Source organism: Cibotium barometz, chromosome 29 (assembly GCF_041138505.1).
Source record: "Cibotium barometz isolate CiBa-2024 chromosome 29, ASM4113850v1, whole genome shotgun sequence".
In the NCBI taxonomy this organism is placed as follows: Eukaryota; Viridiplantae; Streptophyta; class Polypodiopsida; order Cyatheales; family Cibotiaceae; genus Cibotium; species Cibotium barometz.
This window is the reverse complement of record NC_141074.1, coordinates 45,773,504-45,791,447: the sequence shown is the minus strand read 5'-3', so window position 1 is coordinate 45,791,447 and position 17,944 is coordinate 45,773,504. Positions and strand designations below refer to the sequence as shown.

General features: G+C 38.6%; 1 protein-coding gene across 1 annotated transcript; it reads left to right on the top strand.

The window, feature by feature from the left end:
• Positions 1 to 13,859: 13,859 nt before the first annotated feature.
• Positions 13,860 to 16,865, top strand: LOC147622256 (pentatricopeptide repeat-containing protein At2g03380, mitochondrial-like). Its single transcript, XM_086823366.1, has one exon. It carries the CDS (start codon positions 14,656 to 14,658, stop codon positions 16,579 to 16,581), a length of 1,926 nt encoding a protein of 641 aa, XP_086679492.1. The 5' UTR covers positions 13,860 to 14,655; the 3' UTR covers positions 16,582 to 16,865.
• The last annotated feature ends 1,079 nt before the right edge of the window (positions 16,866 to 17,944 follow it).

Below are 17,944 nucleotides of genomic sequence, written 5' to 3'. Positions count from 1 at the left end.
TGGAGTGGCCTTGGAAGAGAGCTTCACTATTTTTTCTAGTTAATTTTGATGTTTGCATCATTGGAATCATCAATGTGCATGAGCAGGGTGGTGTTCTATTTTTCTCTTTAAAAATTCATAAAAGTAAAAAAAAAAGAGCCATTGATTGTGCCTTGAACTTGTATTACACTCCTTAGGCATGGCACAATCATTTTGGAAACAGTTGGATAAGTATTTTTTCACCCAGAATCACATTAGTCGATGCAGGAAGTTTCCATGTGAAACTGCAAGAAAATCGTTCACAACGTGAACCATTTTCTACAACTTCACGCCGTGAGTTGCTCCTCCTGGCATTAACACCACAATTCACGAGATTACCTTGCCAAAAATAGGTAGCCTTATCCTGACACCATGAGGTCTAAAAAATTTAAGAATTGTGAACGTGCAAAAAATCGTTCACGACACATGAACCATTTCAGAGCACTTCTTCACGAGGCATGAACCATTTTAGAACCCTTCACGTGTGAATCATTTTTAGTTCACGACGCGAGCCAATTTCTTTTCATGACGTGAAACCTTATCTCTTCACGGCGTGAACCTTTTCTGCAATTTCATGCCTTAATCAAATCAAACTCACGAACTTGGTATAGTCAGATTAAGGCTACGTAAGTCTTGAGAACATTGAAAATCATAACAAGGTAACGTGGAATTCTGAATCCAAAAGCAAAATATTCAAACACGTGAAAGTGCAAAAAATCATTCACGACGTGAACCGCTTCCTGACACTTCACGCCGTGAAATATTCTCTGCAATCTCACAGCCTCAAAAACACGTCGATAGAATCTGACCAAAATTTTATTGGGGCAACAAAACAGCTTATCAAATCATATATACATGCACTTAAGGTCTGGAAAGGTCATCAAAGATGACCTCACTACTAAAACGATAGTGCATCAAATCACCTAGGATCTTCCTATAAAAAGAGTGTGGGTTCAGGCCACTCAGTAAGCACTCAATTGAGTGTCTTAAGGAATCTGACCACCATTGAAATGAGTAGTGAAGAATCCATGGAAGAAGGGCTGCGATGCTCTAGGTTTGGGGAAGAGGAGAAACCACCCTCCCCAACTAGATCCAGTGGTATCATTGATATAGCCCGAGGGTTTTTTGGTCTCCAAACCAGCTGTGGACGAAGAAGCGCAATCTGCAGGCATGGGTCCGTCAACCAGCGCTGGACTTGGTCCAAGGCAAGAAGTCCCTATCCAAACGTCAAATTCAAGGTTGTCAAACACTAGCACCCCTCGAATGAGAAGAGACATGGAAAGTGTGGCCAGGACTGGTCAAGTATTCTTCTTCCCAAACTTAGGAAGTAGAGCTAGATCTGAAAAGGATTGAGGTAAAATGGTAGCTCTACGAGAGTTGAGCTTAAGGAAACAAGAGCTCGATACTTGAAGAGCGAGAGGCGAACAAAAGGAGATGGGAAGTGTAAACTTACTCCAATCATAGGGTAGCTCTACGAGAGTTGAGCTTAAGGAAACAAGAGCTCGATACTTGAAGAGCGAGAGGCGAACAAAAGGAGATGGGAAGTGTAAACTTACTCCAATCATAGGGTAAAGAGCCAGAAATAGTCATGGGGAGAAGTGAGGGAGAATTTCCAAACTTAGAACCCATTAATGAAGAGCCCAGTGGAGGAAGGGTTTGTAACCCTAGAAGAAGAGGATAACCTACCAAGAGCGACGAGCGAAGTTGAAGATCGCTTATACACCAAAAAGGACATTGAGAAGATGATCAATCATCCTATGTTCCTACAGGACATGGAACTCTTAATTCTGCAAAGGTATACAGAGGCGGCTAATGATGAGCCATTCCAAAGTGAAGTGGCAAGACCATCCCATAGACTGAAGATGCCTAGAAGAGCGAACATAGGAAGAGGACGAGGTCTATGTAGGGGGAGAAATTCCTCAAATACCAAGGGTGGATCCAACCATCGATTTCAATGCAGCCACAAGGATGGATCTGTTGAGTATGGCCATAGAAATGGGCCAAGGAATAGTCAAGGAACTAGGCACTACTCTAGAATCCCGACCATCTCAAATGAAGCCACACATCATTTCCAAGCTTGTTCAAAAAAACTCTCAAGATGGGGATCCTATTCAACATGTAGAGATTTTTGTATCCACATGCAAAACCTACGGGCCAGTCAGTGATGTAACAATGATTCATGCTTTCTCATTGACCCTAGCAGGGAAAGCGCATCAGTGGTTCCGAACCCTCAAACCCGAAGATAAGGTTAACTTCACACGACTCAAGAATGCGTTTGTGCCTAGCTTTGCCAGAATTGGCGATAGATGGAGTCCTATGGCATAGCTGCACAATATCAAACAAAAGGAAATGAAGTCAATGAGAGACTATGTGTCTCAACTAAAGCACTTAAATTTAAGATGCAGTTATAATTAAATAAAATAATAATATTTATAATTAAAATAATATATATATGAGAGTTAGTTATATATACATTTGATACCAAGTATTCTCATTACAAATAAATTTTGGATTTTGTATATTGATGACATTATTTATAATGATTGAAGAATGTTTTTGTGACATTATTTTATATATGAAAAATATTTATATTTTTATGTTAGGATCTATTGTTTAAAACCCAAATCGAGTTTTTATAACTCATTGTGCATTTTGTGGTTATCTTGATTTGTTTTTTCTAAGACATATATAGTACTTTACAAACACAGATCTCTCTCTTATTCTTTTTTTGGTTTGTGTTCTTGTTTATTGAGATGGAGAACACAACATTTCACATTTTTGTAGGAGATTTAGAGTGTGATCCTATTATTAGGACTATGTAAGGTTGTTTTTATATGTCTAAAGCTGATGATTATGTTAAAATATTATCTACTCATTCTAGGTTAAAGGTGTTTGCAATCAAACCAGAAGATGATGATGTAGATCATCTTATACCTATCCAATCAGCAAGACCCACTGGAGAGAGGAACCATGTTATATCTTTGATAACGATATAACAATAGAATACCTTGTGGTTCCAATAGGGGAGTCAAGCAACACTACAACAAGCACACCAAAGTAAGGCATAATTGATCTTACAATAAAAGATTCTTCTACAAACATATCCTATCAGAAGAGTGTGGTCAAATACTCATTACCTGTGAGAAATCGCATGTAGGTTTTCTTCGAAGAATGATATTAGCATGCACACATATTGAGAAAGTGGAAGAGATTCCACAAATTTACAATGGAAATGTGGCTTTTGAGTTACCGAAGATATGTGATCCTTTAACCTCACCAATGTAAGGAATGGAGCAAGCACATGATGACCATTTTTGGGTGAAACCTGTGGAGGGTCACGTAAAGTTTCTCGGAGTAGTCCAAAAGAGTTCTTGTGGAGGATTATTTGAGTGCATTTATGCCTTGTGTGGAATCGGGACTATGAATGGCACACAGAATTCATACAATATCATGGATTGGTAAGCTTTATACCTTAGCTCAATTTCAATAAACATTGATTGGTAAGATTATTTATTAAGACTTTGTATTTTTTAAAATAGTAGAAAAGCTCACACAGAAGCTTTCCTTGCTGGGCTTAACATCAGATGGATATAGCTTTCTAGCTTGTTTCTACTGTTGTGTAAGACCATACATGTATGTGGAAGCATACGTGATACTACAGTATACTATTGTATGCATGATGACCCATATATGACTAGATTGATGAAACATCAGGGATAACATTTGCATGAGGTGCAAAGGGGCACGTCAAGGCAAGCATTGTAAAAGATAAGAGAACTTGTGCAAGAGGCAGTTTCAGAGGTTGCTACAAGTGGTCCAAGGAAGATACAAATGGATATCACAAAACAACTTGTATTGGATATAGTTATTCAAAAGCATACGAGGGATGGATCAAATATCAACAACATGAAGTTGTAACTATTATTGGAACACATGAATCCCCTAATTCAATGTCAAAGGTAAATTTAACTCCATATTGATTTTAATTGCTTGATTATGCTTCTCCACATAATTTTACGTAAATTGTTAAGTTGTCCAATTCTGTAGATTCAGCAAGATGGTACATGCTTCTAAAATCAACGGTACCGTGTAAGGTGCAAAGTCTAGTATCCTAGATTTGAAGAGACAATGTGCTTTTGAGTTCTTCAAATCTAGTATCTTAGCTTTGAAGAGACAACACACTTTTGAGTTCTTCCATGGTAGTCATTTTCTTGGGTAAACTTTGGATGAGTCGGATTGGTGTTACACGTGTTTAAAATATCAACCACCACAAGGCTCGCATCAAATTTAGACTTGGTATGCATCAAATAGGAGACGATGATTTAAAAAGGGCTTGGGTTTGTTTTGATCATGTCAAGGATGGATAACAATGGCCGCACATGTATATGAGCCAAGGTACATTATGGTCTTGTAAAATTGTGAACTTCTTTACAACTATTTTATAATTGTTATATGATGGCATGCAGCTTGCAAGAGCTTATGATAATTTATTCTTGTGAAATGAAAGAAGAAGACACGATAGCACAAGTTCTATTATGGGAGATGATCAATGATGTTGTGGTGCACAAAGACTTTCCCAAACCAAATTTTTATGGCTTTATGGGGCTGATGAGGGAGGAACTAATTAGAGAGCAGTAAGGACAATCTATAATAATGGACCAGAGAATATATTGGAAGATCATGAGCGGTTGTGTCCTTTTCATTGGGAACAAAGCTTAAACATCCATATAGTTCAATATGTAATCAGGAATTTTCAAGAAGAGCACACACAACTTTGCCATTAGTGGCATTGTGCATTGAGTGAAGAAGTGGCACTTTTGAAGTATAGATACATTAGATCATGGTGATGAACGATAAAGCCGCAAACTTACCAGCCATGGATTGCTGGCTTAGTTGGTGGCATACTAGATGAGTACTAGATATCCCTATTGTAGGCAACACATTGTAGGGGTAAGTATTACTTTCTGGGTTTTCAAAACATAGAGCTTGCACTTTGGATTCTCAGTTAATATTTTATTATGGATTGTTGTTATATGCACATTATGTGTGCATATACTAGGAGGCTAACCCACATTAGGCTTGTGAGCATTGGAGCATGGGAACAAGCTCTAGTGGAGCATGGGTTAGGACTAACCTTAAGGGTTAAGATTAAGGTCAGGCATCCAAGGGTCACACATGAGAGATGGAGAGTCAAGAGTCACTTGAGGGCCGGCCTCCTATATAATAGGGGCATGGGGCACACTCAAGGGGGGCTTACGCTATGGTCTCTTGATGTTATCTTGAGGCTATGTTATGTTATGCTCTCTTGTGTAGAGGATCATAACTACTCACCTACCATTTCACACTATAGCTACATGCTATTGGATTGGAGTTATACCTCTTGATGGTATGGAACATCAAGGTAAAGGTATGATGTACTTCATTATAATTCATGTGTACATCCCTTGGACTGTGGTTGGGTGGATGAGTTTATACCTGATTTATGCATGTTTATGCATAACAATTATCTAAAGAGGTATTAGGGTTTTAACAGTGGTATTAGAGCAATCTCTAGTTAATTGTTCTTAATTTTTCTTTCTTATTGTAAATTTTTGGCATTTTTTGAAGTAAATTTTAATATATACTAAATAAAAAATATTATTTTATTGATTTATGTTCATGATTTACATGTGGATCATTGATATGGCTATTGGAACGCGTGTTACTACTATTCAATGGATGAATCGACATTGTGGGGGAATTCCATGAGTTTAATGCTATTTTTTTCTATTTTTTGTGGTTTAAAATAAGCATTAATGGAAATTTTTACCAAAATATCGCATATTTTATTACAAATAGTTTTGGTAGAATGGATGCCCTGAATTTCTACAATTTTTAGGAAAATTTTCCTAATTTTTTAGAAATTTTTATGGTTAAAAATATATTTTTATGCATTTTATCGGATTTTCACGGATATTCTATCCATTTTCTGTCGATTTTCTACTGAAATGCAGTAGGGGCAGCATGTTGATGCATGGAATGCTCTCCCGTGTGCATGGGATCCTCTTCGTCTCTCAAATATGAATTTCTCTTCTATTTTTCTCCTGCCTGTGAGAACGCCTCTCAAGGTACAATTTTATTAAACACTAATCATAATTAATTTTTAATTATACTTAAGCTTTGTTTAATTAAAATCTTTACTCAAAAGATTAATTAATCTTTAATCCTCCTCTCTCTTAACAGAGAAGGAGGGGGTGGAGAGAGAATTGAATGGAGAAGGAGAGAAGAGAGGAGAGACCTACAAGCTCTCTTTTTTTTTTTGGCGAGTGGGCAGGGGGGTTTTTGCAAGCGGGCGAAAATCACCACCCCCCCCCCAAAAAAACGTTTTTTTTAAGGTTTTTAAAAACCTTAATTAAAAGCTTTTATTTAAATTTTATTTTTTTAAAAAAGTTTTTTAATTTAAAAAAAACTTTTGAAAAGCTTTTGAAAGCTTTTAAAAAAAGCTTGGGAAAAAAAGCCAGAAAAAAAAGAAAATATGAAATTTGAGATAAAAATTCTCTAAATTTTTTTCAATTTATTTTCTTGAAAACTCTTGGCTTTTCGCATTCCCATGAAACCTATTGGCTTTCCGAATTGCAGAAAATCTTTTGATCTTTTGGATTCCAGAAACTTTTGACCTTTCACATTCCGATTTTTTTTTGTCTTTTCATTTTCTTACAACTGTTGGCTTTCTGTATTCCGAGAAAACCATTGGAATTCCGAAATTTTTTTGACCATTCGTATTCTAATGCATTCGGGGTAAATTAAAAATTTTAAAAAATTCCTAAAAATTAGTGGAAACTTAGACAAAGGTTATTTTAATTTTCTGGAAAATGTGGGGTTGGTGTTTGGCATGTGGTGTGTCCATTCAGACGCCCGTGACCATTCAAATTCCTTTAAATATATATTTTTGACCCAAAAAATTGGAAAATCCATTAAAATTTGAGAATTGTCGGGCGAAATTGGAAATTTCATAAACGATGGGATTCTCAAGAGAAATTAGGAATATTCTAGAAATTATTTTTAGAAATCCTAGAAATTGGTATTTTTTAAAATATCAATGGTACTTTGGCAAATTTAATTGCTAAAAATTTTTCTGGAAAAATATAGGTTTCGAATGCCATAAGATAGGTTTGGTGGAATTCAAAATTATCGTATTTTGAGGCCCTATAAAATTAGAAAAATTTTAGAAAAAATCATGATAATTCTGTTTCTCAAGAATTTAATATTTTCGAGGGTTATTTAATGTTGAAATATGTTTTCTCGTGCTGACATTAGATTAATGCAGGTTATTTGCATATTATTAATCGATTATACCTCGTATAAATAGTTATTTTGTGTTTATATTAATTCTAAACGATGTTTGCATGATTTTTTACCTTTGTTTAGCCATTCTTTTTGGACATGTTCCTTAAGTTTTTTAATGATGGCTATAATCTGTGTTCAAAGTGTGTCTCACCTTTGACACTTTTCCATGATAATTTATTTTGCACTTGTTTAAGTGTGGTCTGTGCTTAATTTTTTAAGCCTAAGACAAATTCTATCATGGGTTAGTTGATCTATTTGTTTTGGTGGATTTGATTGGATGTTTTCCAAGTTTTATTTTGACTCGTCAGGTTCTGCCTAGATCACTCGTGTCTAGGGGTTTTTAATGAGTGTTACACACGTGTTTCACTTGCTTACTTTGGAGTTTTGTTTGAACGACACCACGTTCATATACTTCGGATTGATGAGTTGGCCACTAATTTGAATGCTTCTTTTGGCATGATTAATGACCATTAGATGGCATGCATTGATTTTTATGATCAACAATGGTTTTCATGGATTTGAGGAGCTTCTATGCTTTTATCCATGGTTTTATAAGGATCTTTTGATCTTTTGGATAATATCATGTGCTTTGAAGGTAGCATTTGCCTTCGTTTTTGCACTTAATTTTAGAGTATATTGCTTGTACTTTTGTACATATTCCAACTTGTATACCTATTTGCTTATGTATCTAGGTGAGTTATTTTTCTACCCTAGCTTTAGTGTGTTTATTGGGTAGTTATCATTAAAAAGGCGCCAATAATTCAAAATTCTTTTCTAATGATGTACTCGGAAAGAGTTATTCCTTGATGTGGTCTCAAGAATATAGAGACGGATTTTAGTATGTGAAAGTCTGGGATAAGGCCATCTTATTCCTTTTATACAGGATTTTATTAATATTTCCTAGATGACATACTAGGGAGTTTCAAATTGGTAAGGTATGTATGGGTGGTATCATGGTGGTATGGGACACTAGCGATCCCTCACATATATTATCTTATAGGATAATTTGGGCTCAAGATTGTTGCTTTGCTTACATCACTTAGCATGTTGACCTCAACATTCAAAGATAATCTCATTTTTTGAATTCATTTAAAGTTATTGTGTGGGCATTCTCTAGATAAACTTCTTTTATCTATAGCCTGCATGTATTGATGAGTCCAATCTCGTTCGCATTTTCACTTGTTGAAATCTCTTTCTTTAGAGTTCAACGAGTTTATCTTGTTGTGTTTGGATTAAGGAAATTTGGATTTTTTCTTTGTTGGCATTTCTTTCTCTAGTTCTATACTTTAGGTGATTTATACAGTTAACCTAATGGTTTATGGATGGACATATGTGACTCATCGAGACATTGATGACTCTCTATGTTGATATGGGTAACTCGGGACACCGATAATTCCATGAGCAGATGTGGGGTACATCGGCGGGCTGCCGATGGATGCCTGGTTCCTGCTGTTATAATGCCATGTTTTCCTACTTTATTCCGAATGGTTTACAATCGGAGGAAATTACTTTGAGTATGAATTCCTATGATCATCCGCAGTCTAATGGGCAAACATAGCGTATGAATTAGATTGTAGAGGATATGCTTCGTGCATATGTCTCTAGAAAAGCATCAAATTGGGAAAAGTATCTTCCAATGATGGAATTTGCCTATAACAGTTCTAAATATACGGCTATTGGTTTTAGTTCGTTCATGCTTATGTATGGGTATCAACCCAGGGCACCTATTGATATTGGTCTTAAGGACATTGAGCTTGATGTATCGAGGTATTTCTTGTGTGATATGTAGGAAATACTGACCAAAGCTCAGGATTCTATCAAGAGTGCTCAAGAGATAGAGCACGATTTTATGCTGATAGGGGACACTTATCTGGGTCTTTTGAACCAGGAGTGCTGGTTTATTTAAATGTTCCTAAAGATTCTCAGACTTTGTCAATAGGAAAATGCAAGAATTTATCTCCTAGATATTGTGGTCAATTTCGAGTTATACATTGGATTGGCACGGTTGCGTATGAACTTAAACTACCTCCACATGTTAGAGTTCATCTAGTCTTTCATATCAATAGATTGAAAGGGAGACTGGGAGGTGAGGATAACAAAGTTACTCCTCAAGAACTCGTTGAAGTCGAAGAATTATCCTATGTTCCACATGAACCTGATAAGGTACTTAAATTCAGAGAAAGGAAACTTTCTAGTTGACTAATCCCTGAGGTTAAAATTAGGTGGAAAGATAGGGAAATAGAGGATTCAACTTGGGAGTCGGTTGAGATTGTTCAGCGCAGTTCTCCTTCTTTTCATTGCAAGAGTGCAATGTTTTGAGAGAGGGGAAGTATGTTATATGCACATTATGTGTGCATATACTAGGAGGCTTGTGAGCATATACTAGGAGGCTTGTGAGCATGGGAGCATGGGAACATTATGTGTGCATATACTAGGAGGCTTGTGAGCATGGGAGCATGGGAACAAGCTCTAGTGGAGCATGGGTTAGGACTAACCTTAAGGGTTAAGGTTAGGGTTAGGCATCCAAGGGTCACACATGGGAGATGAAGATTCAAGAGTCACTTGAGGGTCCTCCTATATAATAGGGGCATGGGGCACACTCAAGGGAGGCTTAGGCTATGGTCTCTTGATGTTATCTTGAGGCTAGGTTATGTTATGTTCTCTTGTGTAGATGATCATAACTACTCATCTACCATTTCACACTATAGCTACATGCTATTGGATTGGAGTTATACCTCTCGATGGTATGGGACATCAAGGTAAAGGTATGATGTACTTCATTATAATTCATGTGTGCATCCCTTGGGCTCGGGGGTGGTCGAGTGGATGAGTTTATGCCTAATTTATGCATGTTTATGCATAACAATTATCTATAGAGATCTTACGGTTTTAACAGTTGTGGTTGGAGCTCACACTTTAGATCTTATAAGTTAACTTAATCTCTTATTATAGGATGCAAACGACGCCACTTTGTCACATATGCCAACCACTAATCTAGCTAAAACAAAACATGCAAGTTGGCTGGTAGGAGACTCTCAAGAGAACCATCAATTTATATGATGCTACTATTTCAGATTTTGCTAATGCGCTCTTGCAATCCACAAAGAAGCATTCATTCATGCAAGGTAAATATCACGGAGTAGGCCTTATAATAACAAAGTTGATGGAGAAGGCTAGATCATCAAAAGCTCCAAGCTCGTTAACCCCACTAGTAAATTGGTGGGGGGGAGCATTGATGACTGGCACACTAATGCATGTGCAACCAAACTATATTGATGATAACATTACAGTTAGTCGACCTCGAAAACCCACAATTATAAACCTTGAGGATGATAACTCATCACATCGTCCTCCAAAGCATGTTACAGAAAACCAGCCACACAAGAAACAGGGTAGGAGGTTAAACTTTTCATCTACTATTCCTACAAGTACACAAGGTGGTCAGCACAATACAGAGGGATTTACAATATCTGAAGATGAGATGCAGGAGTAGAGAATGACATACATGACTCAATGTGGGCTTTGTGTGGACATCTCTAAACAACAAGGTCACCTACAAAGAATGGTTAGGTGGCTAATTTGGCAAGGGTAAGAAGAGCATCAAAACTGTGGGCAAGGTGTTTCAGCTCCATCTTTCTTGGTATAAGAGAGTGGTCAGAAGACTAGAGACATCGGTTTGCAACAACATCAGGGATCACACATGGAGAGTATGTAATTCTATATGTCAATCACCTACTAGACGCCCAGTTGTATGGACGGTTGGACGAGGTACAAACCTTACTGTGCATGAGATCCGAGCATTGGAGGCTAGAGGATTTGTGTTGCAAAAGGGATTACACCAAAAGTAGCTGATGCAGCCCATCAGTCAACAAGTATAGAAGCGGCATATTAGATATGGCAGCTAAGAGAATAGATTCAACAATTTCAAATACAACTACTGTCTTCGAGAATTTGGTCATTATTAAGGTCAGATAGATGGAAGTGTTTATAATTGAGATCGAGGAATGAGTACTACGTGGTGAAAAATATGACTATGGGAAAGAATCTATCATAAATATGTCTCGATTTACAAAATAGGGTAGGGGCTGTTAGACCATATTGCGTATGCAAGCACCTTTATTTTGTATATTTGCGTATGCAAGCACCTTTATTTTGTATATTTGCATATTTTTGGGTTAGATGCGAACCATAATATGTTTATACATCAACCCACTCTAAAAAAGGAGGACCTAATGAGAATGTTCAGCAGTAGGTGAACAATTTGAAAAGGACCTCTACATTGATGACAATGTACTGTTGTTTTGAAAATGTCCTTGATTTTACTAATATAAAATGCCCTTGATATCATGGTTCTATCAACTCTCTATGAAGGTCTATTTACTTTTCATTTTTTTAATGTCTAAGTAGGACAATCGATATGGTTATATGTCGATGGTTGGAATATCTTTATTTATTATTTTCAGTTCTTTTTAATGTTGATGCCAACATCTCTATTTTATATATTATCAATTGTTAGTTCTTAAATATAGCATTTATCCATGTCATTAATTTTCCTACATAAAGCACTTATATATACAATTACTTTTTTAACTTTAGGAAATATCCATGCAAATCACTTTTTACTTTTAGCATGTTCTATCCATATATATGACCCCCTGGCTCTTACTCTAATCCTCACTGCCATATCTTGCCTCCCTCCTACTCACTATCATTCTCTCCCTCCTCCCTATTTATCCTTCTTTTCTTCTCTCTCTCTCTCACCATCATCTCTACCTCACCTACCCTCATTCTCACCCTCACCTTCTCTCTCATTCTCTATCTTTCTTTGACTCATCATGTCTTCATCAAACGCTCCCAACTCAACTTTGAAGGATACCCGTGAAGCTTTTTGCAAGAATTTGTGCAAGAAGTCAGGTGGAGATGTGTAAGAGCATCTTAAAATTACAATAGAGGCCCGTAATCTTTGGGGAAAGATTCTAGCGAATGAGTTCATCGACTCCGGGGATCTATATATGTGGAACATACAGATTGGAACACCATCAGCACTTGGGGGAGTTATGGCTACATTGGTGAAGAAAAAGAGGAGTCCCTCTGAGAGGAGTTGAAGAATAGAGTAGCCTATAAAAGCACTAAGGTGTAGAAACCCTTATGTAGTTATGTCATGTTGTCTTTAGGAAATAATATTTAAGGCTGTAGCCCTTAAAAGTACTTAGTTGTAGGAAACCTTTAGTAAACAATATATAAGGTTGATGTAATAACCTTTTTGGAATAAAATCTTATTTTAACTATAATTATGATTGTTATTTGCCTTGTCAATTTTACATTATTTGTTGTTTTTAGAAAACAGTATGTGATCGTGATGTAATATCTTTTATGGAATAAAATTATCTTTACTCACAATTGTCTATAATATTATCCCCTTTACAATTTTACATTGTTCATTGTTTTCTGATGTAATATCTTTTCAAGAGAAAAATGACATGAACTCACATGCAAAGGCAAGCAATGACATGAAATCACATGCAAAGGCATACAATACTCCTCAAGTGCATGCAATGATATGAAATCAAATGTAACACTATGCAATAAAAAGTAGTACCATGCAATGACATGCACAAGTAATAACATCGAAATACAATGCCATGCCATGCCATACAATGTATTATAATGGCTCATGCTTGCATTGGCATACGAGAGAGGAAGGACAGACAGAGGGAAGAGGGTGGGAAGGGATAGAGAGGAAGGAGTGAGGGAGGAGGGTGGGAGAGGGAGAGGAAGGACAGAGAGAGAGAGAGGGAAGAGGGTGGGAAGGGATAGAGAGGGAGAGAGGGAAGAGGGTAGAGGGTAGGAGAGGGTGGGAAATGGAGAAAGATTGAGAGAGAGGGAAGGAGAGATTATGCATAGGTAGGGTGGGAGAGGGAGAGGGAGAGGGAGGAGAAAGGGAAGAGGGTCGAGGGAGAGAGATAGGGAAAGGGGTAGAAAAAGGGAAGAGGTTGGGAGAGAGAGGGAAGTAGAGTTTATGCACACAGAGAGAGAGAGAGAGAGAGAGAGAGAGAGAGAGAGAGAGAGAGAGAGGGAGAGGGAAATGGAGATGGCGGGAGAGGGAGAGGGCAAGGAAGGAGAGAGGGGATAGGGAGAAGGGGAGAGGGAGAGGGAGAGGGAGAGGGAGATAGAAAGGAAAGAGGTTGGGAGAGAGAGAGAGTGAGAGGGAGGGTGGATAAGGGAGATAGAGTGAGAGGGGGAAAAGGGTGGGAGAGAGAGAGAAAGGAGGAGCTCATTTGGGCTAGAGGGGGCAAAGTGGGCTGGGTTGAGAGGTGGTGGTGGAGGTTGTAGGAGGAGATGGGAGGAGGTGGTGGTGGATGGAGGGATTGGAGAGAGAATGTCCCCATTTTTAAGAAAGAAGAGCTGCCACCAAAAGCTCTCTCAAAAAACACTCTTGCATAGTAATCTATAGAATGAATTGATACATGTGTTTATACAAGAAGTCATGCATAAGATATGGAGTAGGTACCTCAAACTTAATATGATCACAATTAAATATGTCTTCAATAGTCAAGTCAACTTCTTCATAATGTGACTTGAGCCCTCTCTCTGAGAACCCTAACAGCATTGGACTCATCAATTGTAACAGAAGGTGGAGAGTAAACTGTGGGCGCCCTTCTCTGCACTCTGCAGCCCGAGAAAGCTCAGGTGAGGAGGTAAGGTTCGTGTAAGCAAATACGGCAGGGAATTACCCACATGGTTTTGTGTGTGCGCGCGTAGGAGAAGGTCTTCCAAACCCAGGCGCCATGGTTGTTCTTCAGTTACAGAGATTCTGGTCTGGTGGGCTGACCAGAACGAATTCTCTCAAAAGCAGGAAAACAATGGTGTAATCAAGGTCAGAAAAGCTCCTGCCAAAGGTTCAGCACTAGCTCAAGGGCAAGTGTTTAGCGCCCATGGAAAGATCACTTTGCATATTCCTACAAATTGTGGGACAACCGAACGAGCGAAGCGTGGTCCCACGTCCTTGTACAGAACACATTTTGTTGAAGCAAGCTCCTTTTTGGATTGAAGCTGAGAGATTTGCTTTTGTGACTATGGAACAGACAAACCAAATGGCCCCAGATTTCAAGCATAAGGTTGGCAAGGATTTTCTGTGCTTGGATAGCTCTGCTATGATCCTAGTTGGGTTAAAAAGCCATGCTCAAGGAAACGGAAGAAAAGTCTTCTTCTGCCAGATTGCCCAAAGCAGTGCTATGAGTGGAGAAGAGCTACAATATCAACAGTGGTGGTGGCGGTGGGACGCGTAGCATAGAGGATGCACTCCCTTTTATGTACGAAGGGATGCTTTCCCAGCCTTCGGTCGAGAACCTTGTGTACATCATGTGCAAGTGCACAAAAGAGAGAAACCTAGTGTCTGCTTTGTGCCTGCATGCCTTCTTGCGCAAAAGTGGGCTGGAAGCTCATCCATCACTTGGAAACTTCCTAGTCTCCATATTGCTGGAAGTTAGAAGCATGTGCAATTCTCAGAAGTTTTCTGAAAAGTTGGTTTGTATGAGCGAGTGTTCTTGGAATTCTCTCATCAATGGCTACATCAAATGTGGGAAGTCACGGCACGCTTTCATCCTGTACCAGAAAATACAAGAGGATTCTCTGCATCCGCGTGAGTCTACTTTTGTTGCCTTATTGAAGGCTTGCACTGAGCTGAAAGATGTGGAAATAGGCCGCAAAATACACGCGGAGATTGCGAAAAAGGGTTTGTTGAAGACAGGCCTTTTTGTTGGCAGCACGTTGGTCAATATGTATGCCAAATGTGGCTTACTTGCAAAAGCACAGGAAGTGTTTGACATGCTTCCAGTTCGAGACGTTGTCACATGGACCGCACTTATTGCGGGATATGTGCAGCATGAACATGGTATGGAAGCACTGAATTGTTTTGAGCAGATGCAACTCGAGGGTGTCTCTCCAAATGCTGTCACATTCACCTGCAGCTTGAAAGCCTGTGGCAGCATTGGAGCCACAAAAAAGGGCAGAGAAATACATGCTGAGATTGCCAGAGCAGGGCTGTTGGAAAGACACCTTGTTCTTGGTAGCACATTGGTTGATATGTATGCCAAATGTGGCTTGTTAGCGAAAGCACAGGAAGTGTTTGATGAGCTTCCAGTTCGAGACGTAGTCACATGGACTGCACTGATTTCAGGATATGCACAACATGAGCGTGGTGAGGAAGCACTTAACTGTTTTGAACAGATGCAACTGGAGGGTGTCTATCCGAATGCTGTCACGTTTGCTTGCAGCTTGAAAGCCTGTGGCAGTGTTGGAGCCACAAACATGGGCAGAAAAATACATTCTGACCTTGAAAGAAAAGGGTTGCTGAAAACGAACCAATTTGTTGGCAATGCTTTGGTTGATATGTATGCCAAATGTGGCATGCTAGCCAAAGCACAGGAGATGTTTGACAAGCTTCCAGTTCGTGATGTAGTCTCATGGAATGCACTGATTGCAGGTTATGTCGACCACGAGCGTGGAGAGGAAGCACTAATTTGTTTCAAACAGATGCAACTTGAGAGTGTGTCTCCAAATGCTATCACATTCACTTGCAGCTTGAAAGCCTGTGGCAGCATTGGAGCCACAGACAAGGGTGGGGAAATACATGCTGAGATTGCCAGAAAAGGTTTGTTGGAAAAAGACCTTGCTCTTGGCACTGCGTTGGTTGACATGTATGCCAAATGTGGCTTGCTTGAAAAAGCACAAGATGTGTTTGACAAGCTTCCAGTTCGAGATGGAGTCACATGGACTGCACTGATTGCAGGATATGCCCAGCTAGGAGAAATTGAGAACGTTCTCCATGTCCTTGACAGAATGAGAGGAGAAGGCAATAAGCCGAATCCGGCTACATTTGTTAGTGTTTTGACTGCTTGCAGTCATGCAGGTCTGGTAGATAATGGCCAGACATACTTTGAGGCCATGAGTGAAGACTATGGCATCACTCCAACTCTTGAGCACCACACTTGCATGGTTGATCTCCTTGGACGTGCAGGCCAATTAGACAGGGCGGTAGCAATGGTGAAGAAAACACCGTTCCAACCCGATAATGTGTTGTGGCTTACTATGTTGGGTGCTTGCTGGAAGTGGGGCAATGCGGAGCTTGGAAAACAGGCCTTTGAACAGGCGGTGCTGTTGGATGAAAAGGAAGCTGCAGCTTATATTTTTATGTCTAACATCTATGCCGATGATGCAGAAGGATGCAAAGGTTGAGAGAGTGTGAGTTGCACGGAAGAAGCCAGGACATCGGTGGTGGACTGATGGCACTTCCATTTCTGGTTGGGGACAACACATCCCCAAAGAAAAAATAGTTCTGCAAAGCTAAAAGAACTTTACTTTGCAATGCAGGAGCAAGGGTCTTATGTTCAACTTTTAAACATGTTTTGGTGCAACCCTTCAACTTCTCCTTCCCTTGTCTCTTATGTTCCTTGCCTGTCCTTTCCCATCCCCTTGTAGATGTGCATAAAAGCAAGCAAGATGGTGAGATTTTCTTCTTCTTTTTGGTACTCTTATGATCAGTATTTAATTACGAGGAACTTAAGCAAGAAAGTCTATCTTGTAATGCCATCAAGAGATTGAAACACTTAATCACATTAAATGCATTTGAATAGTAACACATCTTTTTAAATATGTTCCTCCTTTGATAAAAGGTTGCATTGAAGATAGTGAAATCAAAGGCTTTTGTATTGTTTTAAAATATATTCTTGATACATCATGGATAATTTTAAAGAAACTATTTAAGACTTTTAATAAATAAAGATCTCCAAGAACTCTTCATGCTTTTGAAAAAAGGTTGTATTGAAGATAGTGAAATCAAAGGCTTTTGTATTGTTTTAAAATATATTCTTGATACATCATGGATAATTTTAAAGAAACTATTTAAGACTTTGAATAAATAAAGATCTCCAAGAAATCTTCATGCTTTTGAAAAACAATGAAAATATCTAAGAGGAAATGCCATTGGCTTGTGGGGGAGAGTAGCAATAGGGAAAAACAACAATAGTCTAGGGTAGAGGAGCTACGAGTCTTAATTATGATCCACCCCCTCTCCCAATTTTGTCATAATGGGAGGTGAGTTAAGGCTTGTCAAGTCTTAGTAAAGGAACATTTTTGCTGATTTGTCACTTGTTATACATGCGATTTGTCAAATATGTGTCCTTATACTAATTTCCAAACGTTCTTAATTTGCCTACTGCCATCTCATTGAATTGGTTCCAATGATATAGTGGAAAGCATATGATATTGGAAAATTTTAACACTTGGAATTTTTTCACTATGTTTTTCCAAAGCCTTTAAAGCTATTAAATTAGGAATTGGTTTTGTACGTCACCAAGTCGGCCCCTCTATCCTAGTTACAACTCGTCTTCTTTTCTTATTATTCAAGTGGTGACTGGAGACTTGTCTACTCCTTTCCTGCTACATGCTCTAGCACATGTATAGTAAAATGACCATGGATAATGATCCCAACCTATAGCTGGATTAACCTTTTGAAGCTAACACAAACTTGTACCTTTGTTTTTCTTGGGCACTATTACTATGGGTGAGACCCATGCGGTATGTTTTATCTCATAGATGA

Excerpts from the sequence above, each read along its gene's own strand:
- LOC147622256 (XM_086823366.1), top strand. The coding sequence starts at position 14,656 with ATGTACGAAGGGATGCTTTCCCAGCCTTCGGTCGAGAACCTTGTGTAC.